A 17,202-nucleotide genomic window follows, 5' to 3' on the forward strand; every position below is an offset into this window, starting at 1 on the left:
GTCAGTTACACTCCTGCAGTGGGAGACTTGTGAGGCACAATCTCATGGCCTCCAGGAACCACTGATCTTCCTGTGAGCCTACCTACCTCTGTGACAGGAGGGAAGCCAGAGTTCATAAGTAACTTTCACGAAATATTCAGTTCTTAGTTTTCAGCACAAGATCTAATTCTCTCTTGCCGACTCAAGGACTTTGATCCAGTGATTACCTCTTTCCTCCTGTATCACCAGTTTCTCCTAGCTACTTGATTATTTCCACCCATATTCAGTAACATCTTCCTGACCTCACTTGTGCTCAGGTGCCTGCCATTTCTTTGCTCCTTGTCAAAAAAAAAAAAGTGAGGGGGCACCTTCTTGAAAGAGTTGTCTATACTTTGCCTCCACTTCTTCATTTCCCATCTCTTTGCTCACAGTAAGAGCAGCTTTACTTTTTATAATTAATTAAAACATTTAAGTATAATGTGGTGGGAAATGGGAAGAAAGCAAATAGCATCTAAAGTTACATCATTTTGTTAGGGGGAAGGGAAGGACAGGGAGCGATTTGTTAAAGCAGTGGTCCCCAACATTGTTGGCACCAGTGACTGCTTTTGTGGAAGACAGTTTTTCCATGGATGGGGCGTGGGGAAGATGGAGGGCGGGAATGGTTTCAGGATGAAACTGTTCCACCACAGATCATCAGGCATTAGATTTTCATGTGGAGCGTGCAACCTCCATTCCTGGCACGTGCAGTTCACAATAGGATTCGCACTCCTACGAGAATCTAATGCCACTGACCTGACAGGAGGTGGAGCTCACGCGGTAATGCTGCATTGGGGGTTGGGGACCCCTGTGTTAAAGCATACAAATTACAGCTAGATAAAAGGAAGAAGTTCTAGTGTTCTATAGCACTGTAGGATGACCGTTAGTTAATAATGATACACAGTTTCAAATAGCTAGGAGGAGGATATTGAATGTTCCCAACACAAAGAAATGAGAAACCTTTGAGACAATGGATGTGCTAGTTACCTGATCTGGTCACTACACATTATACGTATAAAAACAGCACTATGTACCCCATAAATACATACATTATTATGTCAATTAAAAATATTTTCCTCAAAAAATGACATCATTTGAAGTTCGGTGACTTCATTTGTCTTTACATGCATACATACTGGTTTACATAGAAAGAACATTTTCCAGGCTGCTTTTCTATTGTTCCTCTTCACCTGGTTTGGAGGGCCTTGTTTCTTTCTCTTTACATCTCTTGATACAGCCCCACACCCCCTGTCATGTACACACATGTGCATGCCTGCACACACAATGTAAACAGAGTGGTATGTATACTGCTGAAACGGGGAAGGTTCCCTTATCCCCTCGCAGGGCATGCGATGGGCGTGTGGCTTGCTGCTTTGGTGTTCTGCTGCTCACACCTCTGGGGGAGCATGCAGATGGGCAGGTTGCGGGGCTCCGATCACGGGCAGTGTCTAGGGGCGAATGTTTACAGCTGAAGCCCCAGTGGGTGTGTGTTACGGGGTTCTCGTTCAGTTTAGCTGTCTGTAGGCAGCTTGTGTTAATCAGCTCAATGAGACCCCTGCCTTATTGCAAGGACAGAGGCTTTCTGCCTCCTGGGTTTCTTGCCTTGGTGTACCCGAAGAATCAGATCACACATGGGCTTGGAGAATGAATGCGAGGTTTTATTGAGTGGAAATAGCTCTCAGCAGATGGGGGAGCCAGAAGGGAGATGGTTTTCCCCTGGAGTCGAGCACTTGGCAGCCAGGCTCTCCTCCGACCGTCCCGGCCAAACCCCCAAACTCCGCGTGTGCTTCTCTCGACGTCCAGCCGCCTGTGTGTTCTTTTGCTGATGTGTGTTCCTCTCGATGCCCAGTCACTTGTTGTCTCTGCCCACTAGGGTCCTGGGGTTTTTATAGGCACAGGATGGGGTCGTGGCAGGCCAGGGTGTTCTTGGGAAATGCAACATTTGGGCATGAAGGCAGGAGTGCCTGTGCTCACCTAGGTCTGTGCGCACAGGCCCGAGGGTGGATCCCTAGCCAGGGACCAGCCTTTCTCTACCCAGCCCTTCCCTGCCCCCCCTTCCATATCACTGCCAGGCTTTCCTCCATGTTCTCAATCACACAACCTTTATTTTGTTTGCATAACAATAGGATCATACTATAGATGCTTCTCTGTAGGTTGCTTTTCTCCTTTAACAGAACCTTGTGGAAAAATCTTCTAAATCATTTAGCACCCACTATGTGGTCAACGTACAATCATTTATTCAACCACTCCCTGTTCACCTGTTGGTAGGTGTTAATTCTCTATTTCTAGAGTTTTGCCACAGCAACTAATGATGCCATCTCTCTGTCTGTATATCTGTATCTATCTATATGTATAGCATCTCTATCTATTCATCCATCCATCTACACCCACACGCATACACATATCCTGATATATTGGTCCTCCCCATCCCACCATGTGGAACGATTCCTAACGGTGGGGTTGCTGGGTCCAAGAGAGTCTGTATTTTTAATTTTAACAGATTTTGCCAGATTGCTTAAAAAGAAACTATAGCGATTTACATTTCCTTCAGAACTGCAAGATAATTTCCTTCCTATCCCTGACCCCCATTCCTTCTCAAGAGTATTATTACCCTTTGGAGTTTTTGCTGTCAGGTGAAAAATGCTGCTACACCATGACTTTGGTTTGTATCTTTCTGACTGACAGAAGCTCTGGCTGAGCTTCCTTAGTGGATAATCACCTGATTTTGAAGCCAGTCTGCCTGAGTTTGAATTCCAGTTTCATCACTTACCAATGATACAACCTTAGTAGATTTATCTACCCTCTCTGTGCCAATTTCCTCATCATCTCCATAACGGGATAATAATAGTTCTTGTTTCACAGGGTTATTGAGGAGGTTTAGTTATTAGAAAAGTTCCTGGCATATAATAAACACTAAAAAAACGTTGTTTTAAATATGTTGATTGGCCGTTTGGATATGCTCTTTTGTGAGACGACTGAAACTTTGCTCAGTTTCTATCGGGGTAGTTTGTCTTTTCCCCTGCTATCTAGTTTCAGATCTTGTTTCACCTCTTTCACTACATATTTTAAAGTTTTCTTCATATAGGTCATGTTCTTCTCCCATTAAATTTATATAATTTGTCACTACAATGAATAGATTCTCTTGCCAACAGATGATAACTATTATAGAGAAAGTATTGATTTGTAAATATTTGTCCAGTATAGAGCCATCAAATTCTCTTATTCTGGTAAAACTTGTTGGGCTTTCTTAGCACATAATATGATTTAAAGAGAGGATTTTGTCCCTTTTTCCCCAGCATTTGTACTGTTTATTTTATGTTTCTCTCATGATGTCAGAACTTTCAAAACAGTGATGAACAGCGGGCATCTCTGTCTTGTTCTTGATTTTGGTAAAACGAGAAATTCTTTGCGGACAACAGCTTTGATCAATGCCCGTGGAATTTCGTCTTGCTTGTGATCTTCCATTCTTGATTGCCTGCACTGTGGATTTCAGACTTGTTTAGCCAGCCTCCACGATCACACAATCCAATTCTTTTAAAATAAATCTCTTTAGAGGAGAGTAAGCACGCACATGCACGTGTGCGCGCACACACACACACACACACACACACACACACCCCTCCTTCTGGTTCTGCTTCTCTGGTTGAATCCGGACTGATACATACAAATACTAATTATTTAGAAGGCTGTGGTAATATTTGGACAAATTAAGAAGCTTATTTTGAGCATCAAAGTCAAAATTTAAAACTTAGAATTAAAGTTTAGGTGTAGCTCCAAATTTTACACGCTCACGCCTGTAATCCCATGAAAGGCTGGAAAATTGCTTGAGCCCAGGAGTTCAAGACCAGCCTGGGCAACACAGCAAGACCCTGTCTCAAAAAAATAAAATAAAATAAAATAAAATAAAATTTAGAACATCAGCTGCTCATTTCTAATATAATATATTTTACATTTCATATGTGAATTTACCAGTAGAAAAAATCTGCTTAGGGCAGGTTATTTAAATCCACACACTTTTATTAAATCCTTTATATATAAACTAACTACAGTCATATAAGGTTTCATGTGAAAAGTTTCATGCAAAATAATACTTGACACATAAATATATTTTCAGAATTTCACTTTCATTCTTACAAAGGATTATAACAGTCAAATTTAGTTTTTCATGCCATGTAAGAGTACATAGAGTACCTTTAAAATGAAGGCAAACACATAAAGGATTAATTTAATAACACACTGTATATGAAAATATTTCTATTTTGGAGAGGGTTCAAGAATATTTTTCAGATCTTGAACTCAATGCCTACTATGAGCTTATATTTAGTATTCTTAATACTAAATACTAACACTCTCAATCTAAGTATAAAATACACTGTTTCTCTATATACATATATCTGTAATAAACAAACTGTCAGTTTTCCTAATTCTTCTTATGTTTTCGAGGGTTGTGAAGTGGTTTATAAATATATTGTCTATAAATCTTCACGTACTGAAAGTAGCTCAAAATGAGAATAGTGAAGAAGAGCAGCATCAGGACGAAGAGGAAAGCAGCCACCAGGTAGACACTTGGACTGGAATCAGAAAAATAAGAGGCATTAGAAGTCATTGTTCACACTTTGGCTGTTAATTTCTTTAAACAATTTTTGAATGGCTAGCTACTATGCCATTGACAGAGAACAAAGATGAATAAGACGCACCGTCCAGCCTCACGGTGTTTACCTTTTAGTGTTTGAGGCTGACCAGGCGGGAAAATAGACAAGGTGATCAATGCAGTGAGAGGAGGAAATGAAGTTGTCTTTTTTTTTTTTTTTTTTTTTTGCGATGGAGTCTCACTCTGTCACCCAGCGGGGAGTGCAATGGTTCACTGGAACGCCTGTCTCCTAGGTTCAAGCCATTCTCCTGCTTCAGCCTCCCAAGTAGCTGAGATTACAGGCAGGCACCACCACGCCCAGCTAATTTTTGTATTTTTAGTAGAGTTGGGGTTTCACTATGTTGGCCAGGCTGGTCTCGAACTCCTGACCTCAAGTGATCTGCCCACCTCGGCCTCCCAAAGTACTGGGATTACAGGCGTGAGCCACCGCGCTCAGCCAGAAATGAAGTTTGAGGGAACCACACATCATGGAAGGTGTTCCAGTAGAGGGGATATTTGAACTGAGCCTGGGCAGGAAGTTCTGTGGGAGTCACACATCATGGAAGGCCAGGGAAGGGGATGTCTGAGCTAAGCTTGGGTAGGAGTTAGCTCAGTATGAGTATGAGTGGGAGTAGGAGTTAGCTAGTTAGCTAGATAAGAGTGGAGGAAGAGATCGAGGTGGGAACAGTGTTTCAGACAAAGGCAGAAGGGTATGGGAAGGCATGAAAACTTGGTAACACCTCAGGACCACTCCTAGACATTCTGGAACTGCAGCTCCTTCAGTATGACAGGAGCTCAGGTGCCAAAGGGAGTGGTTAGAGATGAGGACTGATAGGTGGGCAGGGCCAGATTGGCAAAACTGCTTAAGTTAAGCTAGAGAGTGGGTTTTAGCCTAAGGCAGGAGAGAGCTTCAGAGGGTTGATATAGGATTGACATTTTACAGGGATGATTCTGGAGTGTGAAGAATGGAAGAAAGCAAAGCATGCGTGTGAAGGTAGAAAAAGCAATTATGAAGTATTTGAATAATCGAGGTAAGCTATAATGAGAGTCTTAACAAAATTAATGGCGGAAGAAATGGAGAGAAGTGGATATATTTAAGACACATTTAGAAGTTAGATTGGATCGATCTTGGTGATTATTAAGATGTGGGGTTTGAGAAATATGAAGGAATAAAGGTGATCTTCCTTGCATGCTTTGGAGTTAGGTTACTGTGAGAATGGTGTTACCTTCACGGATGGAGGAAATTCAGAGGGAGGAGCACTTTTTTGAGGGCATGTGCGTATATGGTTGGCTTACTTTGGTGCATATTTAATTTGAGGTACCTGAGGGTCAGCCAGGTGTGTGTGCGTGTCTGTGTGTGTGTGTGCAGCACTTACTCTAGCCAGATATCTGCCTCTTCACCTGGAACTCTGCATGGGTACTTTTTTTGTTGGTTTGTTTGTTTTTTGAGATGAGGTTTCTCTCTGTTGCTCAGGCTGGAGTGCAGTGGCATGAATATGGCTCACTGCAGCCTCGACCTTCTAGGTTCAAGCGATCCTCCCACCTCAGCCTCCCAAGTAGCTGGGACTATAGACATGCACCACGAAACCTGGCTATTTTTTTGGGTGAGGAATAGAGATGGGGTCTTGCCATGTTGCCCAGGCTGGTCTTCAACTCTAGGCTCAAACAGTCTGTCCAACCTAGCCTCCTAAAGTGCCGGGATTAAGGTATGAGCCACCACGCTGGGCCTGCATGAATGCTTCTGATCAGAGTGGATTTATTTCTTAAGCCAGACACTGTGCTGTTTTCTATTTGGTGTCCTGGTATCTGACATTAGTTTTGGAGTCCCTTTTAAACCATAATTATTTGGTTTCAATGTTATAGTTTCCCCAGGCTTCCTTTGTCTCACCTTTCTCCTCTGTGGCAATAAACTTAATCTGTCCCCAGTGTATGATTTCCTTCTGAGAACTTAGTTAAGCCACTTCACCATCTCATATCTGCCTGACACTGTGCATGGTTCTAGCAATACAATGACGAGTGAAAACAGACATGGTCCCCATCCTTGGGGAGCTTACATTTTAGCGGGATATAATCATTAATCAAATAATGAGAAAATAAATAAAAAATTGCAACTGAGGTAAGAACTAAGGAGAAATATACAATGCAATGAAAGCTTCTGAAAGCAGGATTTAACCTGGTAAATGGATCAAGAAATGCCTTCATGGGAAAAAGGTAATTATCTTAAAATCTGATGAATAAATAGAAGTGAAGTTGGTACAGTGAAGTTGGTAAAGTGAAGTGTAGGTAAATAGAGGACGGAGGATTCTAGATAGAGGAAATGGCATGTGCAGAGGTCCTGCTATGGGAGAGAGCATGGAGAAGGACAGGACTGAAAGAAAGTTGCTCGGTCTGGAGCTGAGAAAATGTGAAGGACATGATCCAAGATGAGACTCGAAAAGTAGGTAGGGGCTAGATCATGCAAGGATTTGTAGGCCAAAACTCCTTAAGGAGTTTTAATTTTATGGACAGAAATGTGAATGTTTCAAGCTACTAAAACTAGCATTGAAAAGATTACTCTAGCTCCAGTAAGGAGAATAAGCTAGAAGAACATAGGAGTGGATGAGGGGAGATTGGTTAGGAGTCTCTTGTAGAGATAATGGTAGCCTGGATTAAGGAGGTGGTGATGGAGTAAGAAGTGGATCCATTCAAGGATGATTTAGGGGATTAAATGAATGGCAGATAGTTGTGGATTGGATGAACTGGAGAGAAACAGAGAGAGAGAGAGAGAGACAGAGAGAGAGAGAAATGAATGTAAATCCTTGGTTTCTTTTTTTTCTTTTTCTTTTTCTTTTTTTTTTTTTTTGAGACAGAGTCTTTCTCTGTCGCCCAGGCTGGAGCGCAGTGGCCGGATCTCGGCTCACTGCAAGCTCCGCCTCCCGGGTTCCCGCCATTCTCCTGCCTCAGCCTCCCGAGTAGCTGGGACTACAGGCGCCCGCCACCTCGCCCGGCTAGTTTTTTGTATTTTTTAGTAGAGACGGGGTTTCACTGTGTTAGCCAGGATGGACTCGATCTCCTGACCTCGTGATCCGCCCGTCTCGGCCTCCCAAAGTGCTGGGATTACAGGCTTGAGCCACCGCGCCTGGCAATCCTTGGTTTCTTGGTTTTGGTTTTGGTTTTTGACTCCTAGAAGTTTGGCTTGCATAGTTGGATGTACATTTCATGGGACAAATTGTACAGGGAACAAGTGTAGGAGGGAACATTGGAAAACAGGGTACCATTCCTATCATAGCCTGTGTGAATGGATTTTCCTGGAGCTGTGCAAGGACAATCTATATGGCTATATGTAATTGCCCTAATGCATCAGTTTTAAGATAGATTAAATAATGGGATAGGGGAGCATGGGATAAGATCATGAGTTCACTTTTGGACATGTCCAGTTTGACTAGTCTTTGAAACATCTAAGAGAAGAAGTTAAGTAGACAGTAGGATGTATGCCTCTGGACTGTTTTAGAGATATTATTTGGGAGTCATGTGCATATAGATGCTAATTGAAGTCATAATTGTAGATGAGCTTGCCAGAGTGAGAAGCTCAGGACAGAACTGAGCCTCATGGGAGGCCAACATTTAAAGGCTGCTAAAGGAGGGTGAGGCTTTCTTTACTAGGGAGAGAGAGGCAGTGGCTACAGAAGTTTGGGAAAACCCATGGTGTGATGCAACAGCCAAAGGAAGAGTCAACACTGAAGAAAGATCTAATAAAATGAGGACTGAAAAATATCTATTAGCTCAATGAAGGCCAAAGCTATTTCAATGAACTAATCGGTAGAGTGAAAAGACAGAAACCTGACTGGATGGACTGGAGAAAGACGGCCGGACACAGGGAAATGGAGGCTGTGAGTGTAGACAATACCTTTGAGAAGTTTTGTGCTGCAAAGGAGAAACTTGAGGGTCACTAAAAACCTATTAGAAGGATCTAGTTGAGAGGGAGAGTTGAATATACAGAAGAGAGAAGGAATAATTGATTTGAAAGTTTCCTCAGTAAGTGGAGAGGAACAGATAGGGTGCAAAGCATAGGTGGAAGAATTAGATTTAAAAGGAGGAATCATATTTCCTTTGTTGTAACAGGGCGGAAAGAGGAGAGGATGGATATAGATGTTAGTAGATTTTTATGTTTGCAATCAGGCATAGAGGGCGTTCCTATCTCATGGTTTCTAATTTCTTTGTGAGGGTGGAAACAAGCTCACCTGATGATGATTAAGGAAAGCAGGTTTGAGGAGGAAGCGAATTAGATACAATCTGAAATCGCTGTTACAGAGAATGCTGCTCAGGTGTAGTCACAGAGAAGGTAGGTAGTTGGGGATTTGCCAGAGGGAGGAACAAATCCCAGAGGGGTGAGGGTGTACTTTCAAGCATACTTGAAATAATGGACTTTGAAATGTAAGGAAATGCAAAGTACAAAAAGAGAGATTGAAAGTAGAGGGGGAGGTTCCAGGAAGGGTGAAGGGGGGTTGCGGTGGGTGTCGTGGAATTAACAAGCTGGAAGGACAGGAGGTCGTGATCAGAGAATGGGATGTGATGTCTGGATTGATGCTTTAGGAAGCAGAGAAGTTACAAGTAATGACAGTGTGGAAGGTGTAACTATGGGAGTGGACGGCTGAAGTACAGTAGAGGGAGGTCACCAAGGATGTGGTAAGGCCACGATTTTGGATGCTGGATGTGAACACTGATAGTGGGACTTGATGTGGAGAGGAAAACAGTGTGACGGGGCCAAAGTTGAGAATGAACGCAGCAGACTGTAGAGAGGGCATGGTGATGAAGACAGACAGCTGGGGCTGCAGCAGACGCCATGAGCCTCAAAGGATCAGGGTATGTTTTGTGTTGGTTTTTTTGGTTTTGTTTTACAAGAACGAGGATAAATAATGATCTGGAATTGGTAATAGGACCCCCTGAGGTACATGGGAGGTGAAAGAAAAGAGCACCACTTGAGAGGCCTGAAGGTGGAGCAGTGCCTTTGGGGGAGAGCCTGGTTACCCCTAAGGAGAGAGAGGGAGGGCTCAGAGGATGGTTGAAGGTCTGGGTGAGTTTGCTGGTTAAAGGATGGCAATTCCAGAAAGCAGAATGGAAACGCTGGGAAAGTGGTGGGGTTGAGTGCTGGGCTAGGAGCAAGGAAGTGCCGAGCTCTCCGCCTTCTACAAACTCATCTCCAGTTGCTGCTCAAGAAAAGGGCTCCATTATTAAGAAAATAATCAACCACCAGCCAGCCCTGGTGTGCCTCTGCTACCCTTCAGGGCCCAGGTGTTACTGGAGGCGAACCTACAGTCACTAACCAAATAGACTGTCCTGTATGCTATGCTCATGTGCCCTGGCTGCTGGACTCTAGCTGCTGGCAGGTGAGAGCGGGGGCAGGTGGGTGAGATCCTCCTCCTTTGCCTTTCTCCCCGCTAACTCACTTGACTCTTTCTTTGGTTGATGGGTACTTGGGTGGGCATATACCTTAATATTCATCTAAATCAAACATACCAACCCAATGACCTTAATATTCACCTAAGTCAAACATACCAACCCCATGAGGAAGAAAAGTCACTAGGAAAAGGTTGTGCCTGTTTCCCAAGGTTATGTAGAAACAGCTCTTGACTTCATTTGCAGGTTATTCCCACTATTAACACTGTCAGCACAGAAACCCCAGGAGCCAGTCATATTTACAGTGGGGCCATGAATAGCTTAATTGTTTTCCTTATGCCCTTATTTAACAATCCTCCCCCGCCCCCCCCAAAAAAAACCCATAAAACAAAACCCAAACACCCAAATTCCAAACACCAGGCCCAAAACGGAGTAGCAAAGTCATCTGGGGTTCTAACTTTAGTATCAGGACTTTTCATTCTGCCCTCCAAAGGAACTGGAGCTGAGTCCAGGGAAATCCCTTTACTGTTTCCTAAATGCATCAGAATGAGGGTCTGTGGTTGAAAGCTGACCCAGGCTTAGAGCAGAGGGCACAGCCACTGTCACCTCCCAATCCCTACCACTGCATTCTGGCCTCTGCCAACTAGGAGCAGCTGAGACATGTTTGAAAGGAAGACAGTGGCTGTTGAGTGGGATGGCACGAAAGGGGACCTTTGCTGCAGTAACAGTTCTCAGGAATTCCTTCCTGCTGTGTCCCTGTATACACACTATACACATATACAATTTTTAGGATGTCATATAGGGGGCAGAAGTAACAGGGCTTCAGGGAAACAGCAAGTTTCTGTCATTGGGAAGACAGATTTCACAGATAGCCCCCAAAAATCTAAATATAGACTGATTAAAACCATTGACTCTGCAGTGAACACTTCATACGTTTTTTTGTTGTTGTTGTTTTAGGATTCATTTGCATATTATATACTGTATAATAATATTTTTCATAATAAGATTTAAGCGGGGGACCCTGAAAACTGAGTGCACAGGCTGCTTCTGGGAGACACGGGGGGGAGGTGCTTTTCCTTTTTAGCTGCCACTTGTATCTTAGAAATTCCGTAATTAAAGTCCAGTTAGGCACCGCTCATTACCTGGGAATCAGTCCAAACGTCTCTATTGCAAACATAGCTGTTAGGTTGCAGAAACTGCAAATTGGAAAAATAATATTAAAGATTAAATTAATTACAATATATTTTAAAATGCTCTCCATGTCCCTATGGTAACAATCAAACCATATATAATCCTAGTTAAGGTGTCATTTTCTTGACAAAGGACAGATGGATACATGCACAGAAGAGCTGTGATTATTTTTCCCTGTGTACGTCTCAGGCTTCTCTGAGATTCCTCAAGAGCTGTCTATCCTAACAGCCTTACATCATTTTGATAGTGGTTCCCAAGGCAACAGTAATAATGATATTACTAATAAGTATTGGCAGAAATAAAAAAAGCTAACCTTTATGAGCATTAATACTTTTTGAACATGAATACTGGCAGGCACGGTGGCTCACACCTGTAATCCCAGCCTTTGGGAGGCCAAGGCGGGCAGATCACCTGAGGTCAGGAGTTCGAGACTGACCTGACCAACAGGGTGAAACCCCTTCTCTACTAAAAATACAAAAATTAGCCAAGTGTGGTGGTGAGCACCTGTAGTCACAGCTACTGGGGAGGATGAGGCAGGAGAATCTCTTGAACCTGGGAGGTGGAGCTTGCAGTGAGCTGAGATCGTGCCACTGCACTCCAGCCTAGGTGACAGAGCGAGACTCCGTCTCAAAAAAAAAAAAAAAAAGAATACTAATTGAGCATTGCTATGTACTAGGCAGCATGCCAAATGCTTACATGCATTATCTCAGTGGATCTTCACAGCAACCCTTCCTTTTAGATGAGGAAACTCAGATGAGGAGCTCAGGCAGGTTAAGCAACTTGAGAAAGTTTACACAGCTGTTAGCAGCAGAGCTGGGATTTGAAGTCAGGTTTTTCTGACCTGGCTGCCCATCATGTTCACCTGATGTAGGCTAACTCCTTCAGGAAGCTGAGTATTAGGGGCTCCATATATAAAACTGTTATTTCTAATGTTACTGAATGTCTCTCATTGTTAGGTATATTGCTTGGAATGAGGCAGGATATAGCCAAGCAAACATTTCTGACATGATTTCACCCACCTACATGTGGGAGAGCATAGAAGAAAGGAACTTATTTTTATTGCATATTTGTTATGTGCTTGGCAAAGTTAGAGATTTTTACCCAGATGCTTCATTTACTCCTCAGAATACTGTAAGGCAGGTATTATCAACCCATTCTACAGATACAGAACGGCTCAAAAAGAGTAAGCAATTTTCTTTAGACTGAGTAGCTAGTAGTGGCAAAACTGGGATTCAAACCAAAGTAGACGCTACCAATATATCAACTTGTGGAACTGGCATGTAAATACGACCCACAAACAACAATACAAGATACAGGGTTGTACATTCTAGGCTGGGCGTGGTGGCTCACGTCTATAATTCCAGCACTTTGGGAGGCCGCGGCGGGTGGAATGCCTGAGCTCAGGAGTTGGAGACCAGCCTGGGCAACATGGTGTAACCCCATCTCTACTAAAATACAAAAAATTAGCCAGGTGTGGGGGTCTGTGCCTGTAGTCCCAGCTACTCGGGAGGCTGAGGCAGGAGAATTGCTTGAACCGGGGAGGCGTAGGTTGCAGTAAGCGGAGATCGCACCACTGCACTTCAGCCTGGGCAACAGAGCGAGACTCCATCACACACACAAAAAAAGTGAGTGATGTAGACACCTATCACGGGAATGTTCACAGCACGGCAAAGGGGCTTGTGTTGGGTCCTAAAGGTTGGAGTTTAAGGATGAAGGGCTAGCGTATTCCGGGTATAGGGAGAGATGAGCAAAGGTTTGGAAATGGGAATGAATTTGTGAGGTTTAAGGGATGATGAGGAAATATCTTGGTGCATGTAGAGGGAAGTAGTGGGGGTTTTGTGTGTGTGTGTGTGTGTGTGTGTGTGCGTGCGCACGCTCATGCCTGCACATGTGCCCTCCAGAGGGCTTTAATGAAAGGCTTAGGAATTTTGACTTTACCCTTTTTGTATAAAGGAGTCATGACTGTTTTTGAATTTAATTCAATAGCAGGTTGTAAAGTGATTTGGAATAGAGAGATTAGATGTAAGTGGGCCATATGGAAATATTATACACAGTAGTGAACAACCCAGTTCTGTGATAATGAGGTCTAGACTTGGGTAGAGGCGACTGTGACTGAACAGAGGGCCAAGCTGACCTTTGACAGAATGAAATTGTGATGGAATCAGCATGGAATAAGTGCAGTTGGAACTTTACGGTTTAAAAGTTGTTAGATGTAGTATTGTCAAATGGACTGAGTTGGTTGATAGCGTAGTTTAGGTATTCTGTATCCTTACTGATTTTCTCTCTACTTGTCCTATCAGTTTCTGAGAAAGGAGTGTTGAAATCAACTGTAGTTAGGGGTTTGCTGTTTCTCTGTTTAGTTCTATCCGTTTTTGTTTCATGTATTTTGAAGCATGTATTTAGGATTATTATACCTTCTTTATCACTATGTAATGAGTCTCTTTATACCTTCCTTGTTCTGAATTCCTGTTATCTGCTATTAATATGGCCAATCTGGCTTTCTTTTGACTACTATTAGCATGGTTTATCTTTTTTTTATCCTTTTACTTTTAATCAATCTGTGTCTTCATATTTAATATGGGCTACTGGTAGACAGTCTGTAGTTAGGTCTTATATTTTTATCCAATATGATAATTTCTGTTCTATAATTGGGATATTTAGACCATTTGTATTTAATGTAATTGTTGATATCTTTAAAGTTAAATCTACAGTCTTGCTATTTGTTTGCTATCTTAAGTTGTTATGTATTTTTAAGTTATATATTTTGTTTTCCTTTCTCCTTTTCTTCTGTCCTTTTTTGTATTAATAAAGTATTTTTTAATGATTCCACATTATCTCCCCTATTAGTTTTTATAGGATTGTATCTTTTTCTAATGTGGTTGGTATACAATATCAATCATTAATTTGTCACATTTTTCTGGCAAGTAATATACCATTTAGTGGTATATTATTTGTATATATACCATTCTTAAGTATAAGAATCTTAAAACACTATGCTTCTAATCCCTACTGCCATCCTTTGTGCCATTGTTTTCATCCATTTTACTTTTATTACATGTTGTAAACCCCAAAGTATTTTCTTTTCTTTCTTTCTTTCTTTCTTTTTTTTTTGAGACAGAGTCTCACTCTATTGCCCAGGCTGGAGTGCAATGGCACGATCTCGGCTCACTGCAACCTCCGCCTCCCAGGTTCAAGTGATTCTCCTGCCTCAGCTTCCCAAGTAGCTGGCATTACAGGTGTGCACCACCATGCCTGACTAATTTTTGTATTTTTAGTAGAGAAGGAGATTCACTATGTTGGCCAGGCTGGTCTCAAACTCCTGACCTTATGATCCGCCCGCTTCGGCCTTCCAAAGTGCTGGGATTACAGGTGTGAGCCACCGCACCTCGCCACACAAATTTTCTTTAACTATTTTTGCTTTTTTTTTTTTTTAACCTTTTGAGACAGGTTCTCACTCTATCACCCAGGTTAGAGTGCAGCGGCACCATCACAGCTCACTGCAGCTTCAACTTCCCAGGCTCAACCAATCCTCCCACCTCAGCCTCATTTGGGTGAATAACCAGTGAGTACCACTGCTGGGTCATACAGTAAGAGTATGTTTAGTTTTGTAAGAAACTGCCACACAACTGTCTTCCAAAGTGGCTGCACCATTTGGGCTTCTATCAGCAATGAATGAGAGTTCCTGATGTTCTATATCCTTGTCAGATTTGATATTGTCAGTGTTCTGGATTTTGACCATTCTGGTAAGTGTGTAGTGGTATCTTATTGTTTTAATTTGCATTTTCTAATGACATAGGATGTTGAACATTTTTTTCATATGCTTTTTTGTCATCCATTTATCTTCTCTGGAGAGGTGTCTGTTCAGATCTTTTGCCCCTTTTTAAATCTGGTTATTTTCTTATTGTTGCGTTCTAAGCCTTCTTTGTATATTCTGGATACCAATTATTTACTGGAGCTCTCTTTTGTAAATATTTTCTCCCAGTGTGTGGCTTGTCTTCTCATTCTCTTGACATTGTCTTTCACAGAGCAGAAGTTTTTAATTTTAATGAAGTCCAACTTTTTTCAACGATTTATTTCATGGATCATACCATTGGTGTTTATCCAAAGAGTCATAGCCATATGCAAGGTTCATTAGTTTTTTCCCTATATTAGTTATCTTCTATGAGTTTCAGAGTTTTGCATTTTATATTTAGGTCTATGATTTCTGTATTCCTTTTTTTTTTTTTAATTTTAGAGATGGGATCTCGCAATGTTGAGCTTGAAGTTCTGGGTTTAAATGATCCTCCCCAACAGCCTCCTGGGTAGCCGGTACTACAGGCATGCAACACCATGCCCAGCTGTAAGACTTGTACTGAGGGGTTATGTTGCAAGCATAACCCAGTTCTTATCATGCTCCATCTCAACAAACATGTTGTTTCTAGACAGATTTAGATGCTACCAAGTTCTAGAGAGCAATAGGAAGTCAGACTCAGGAGAGGAAGGGTCACACAGAAAAATACTGCAGAATTTTGCCAACTCATATAAGCAATACCCTAAGAATATGTATAGAAAAATGAATTCTGAGAGTGTTAGACCAAGGAAGTGAAAGCATAACTAGGTCATATTCAATTGTTGATACGAATGCATTAAATGAACTTGCGAGGACAGCCACCCTTTATTATAATGTATAGAAATAAGTAGAAAGACTTAGAGAAAGGGAAATACTGGAGTGAACTGATCAGATGTGAACTACTCATTCTCCCTGAGATAGGACCCATACGATACTCCATTCACCATGGCATTGAGAACTACATCAGTGACAGAAACACCAAAGGTGTTGATCCCGGAACACTTAACAGTAAACTTCCTGCATGCTAACCATCTCAAAGTTTCCTTTCCAGGGAACCTGCAACACCTAGAAGAACTCAATTTAAGTTTTTTGGTTGAACTGTTCAGAAGACTGATGAGTTTTGGGGACTGATAGAATATTATGAGATTAATCAATAGTGGCTATTTCCCCCCACAATGTATTCTCATCGAAGAAGCAAATCCATACTCAGCATCTGATAAGCAGCCATTCATTTAGCAAATTATTCCCTCCTCCCCACACCACTATCATGTAAACCTTTAACAAACTGCTGTTCCAACCTGAAGGAGTTTTGAATTCCAGACACTGAAATATATTACACTGTACAGAAAACAGTAAAACTCAAAAAGTACATGTGATATGGGAGCTTTCACCACCTTCCCTCGACACTCTGACACCTGCAGAGCAAAGAACATGAGCTTTGCTATCAGACTGACTGAGGCTCAAGTCTGGTTTCACTACATTGTCTGTGGCCCTGGGCGAGAAACCCAGCAGGCAGAAAGGAGCAGAGGCCATTTGCTTTCACCGGGGGAATACTGTAATCCACCTCCCTTCTTCCTTCAGGACCACATCCACTCTATGATCCTGCTGCCATGGAGTTTGTTTTTATCATCATCTCATAGAACATCATGCTGGTCCACTATACTGATGATACATGACCTGGAGGGCAGGAGGTAGCAGATGCTGCAGATATATTAGTAAGATAAAGGAGACAAGGCCAAGTGTCGTGGCTCACACCTGTAAGGCCAGCAGTTTGGGAGACTGAGGCAGGTGGATTGCTTGAGGTCAGGAGTTTGAGACCAGCTTGGCCAACATGGCAAAATCCCGTTTCTACTAAAAATACAAAAATTAGCCAGGCATGGTGGTGCATGCTTGGAATCCCAGCAACTCGGGAGGCTGAGGCACAAGAATTGCTTGAGCTTGGGAGGCAGGGGTTGCATTGAGCTGAGATCATGCCACTGTACTCCAGCCTGGACCACAGACCAAGACTGTGTCTCAAAAACAAAAGATAAAGGAGACAAGGCCAAGTCTGCTGGCTCCCACCTGTAATCCCAGCACTTTGGGAGGATTGACTGAGGCAAGGAGTTCAAGACCAGGCTGGGCAACATAGCAAGACCTTGTCCCTACCAAAAAAAAAAAAAAA

At 42.4% G+C, this 17,202-nt stretch overlaps 1 protein-coding gene across 1 annotated transcript in view; it reads right to left on the bottom strand.

The window, feature by feature from the left end:
- Positions 1–4,017: 4,017 nt before the first annotated feature.
- Positions 4,018–17,202, bottom strand: part of CATSPERE (catsper channel auxiliary subunit epsilon) — a 175,359-nt gene continuing 162,174 nt past the window's right edge. The window contains exons 21-22 of the mRNA XM_001089826.5: positions 11,164–11,217; positions 4,018–4,586 (exon numbers count right to left, since the gene is read on the bottom strand). Of these exons, the coding sequence (XP_001089826.2) occupies positions 4,436–4,586; positions 11,164–11,217 (205 nt within the window). The 3' untranslated portion in view covers positions 4,018–4,435. The remainder of the gene's footprint in view (positions 4,587–11,163; positions 11,218–17,202) is intronic.

The sequence above is a fragment of the Macaca mulatta genome, chromosome 1 (genome assembly GCF_049350105.2).
Source record: "Macaca mulatta isolate MMU2019108-1 chromosome 1, T2T-MMU8v2.0, whole genome shotgun sequence".
In the NCBI taxonomy this organism is placed as follows: domain Eukaryota; kingdom Metazoa; phylum Chordata; class Mammalia; order Primates; family Cercopithecidae; genus Macaca; species Macaca mulatta.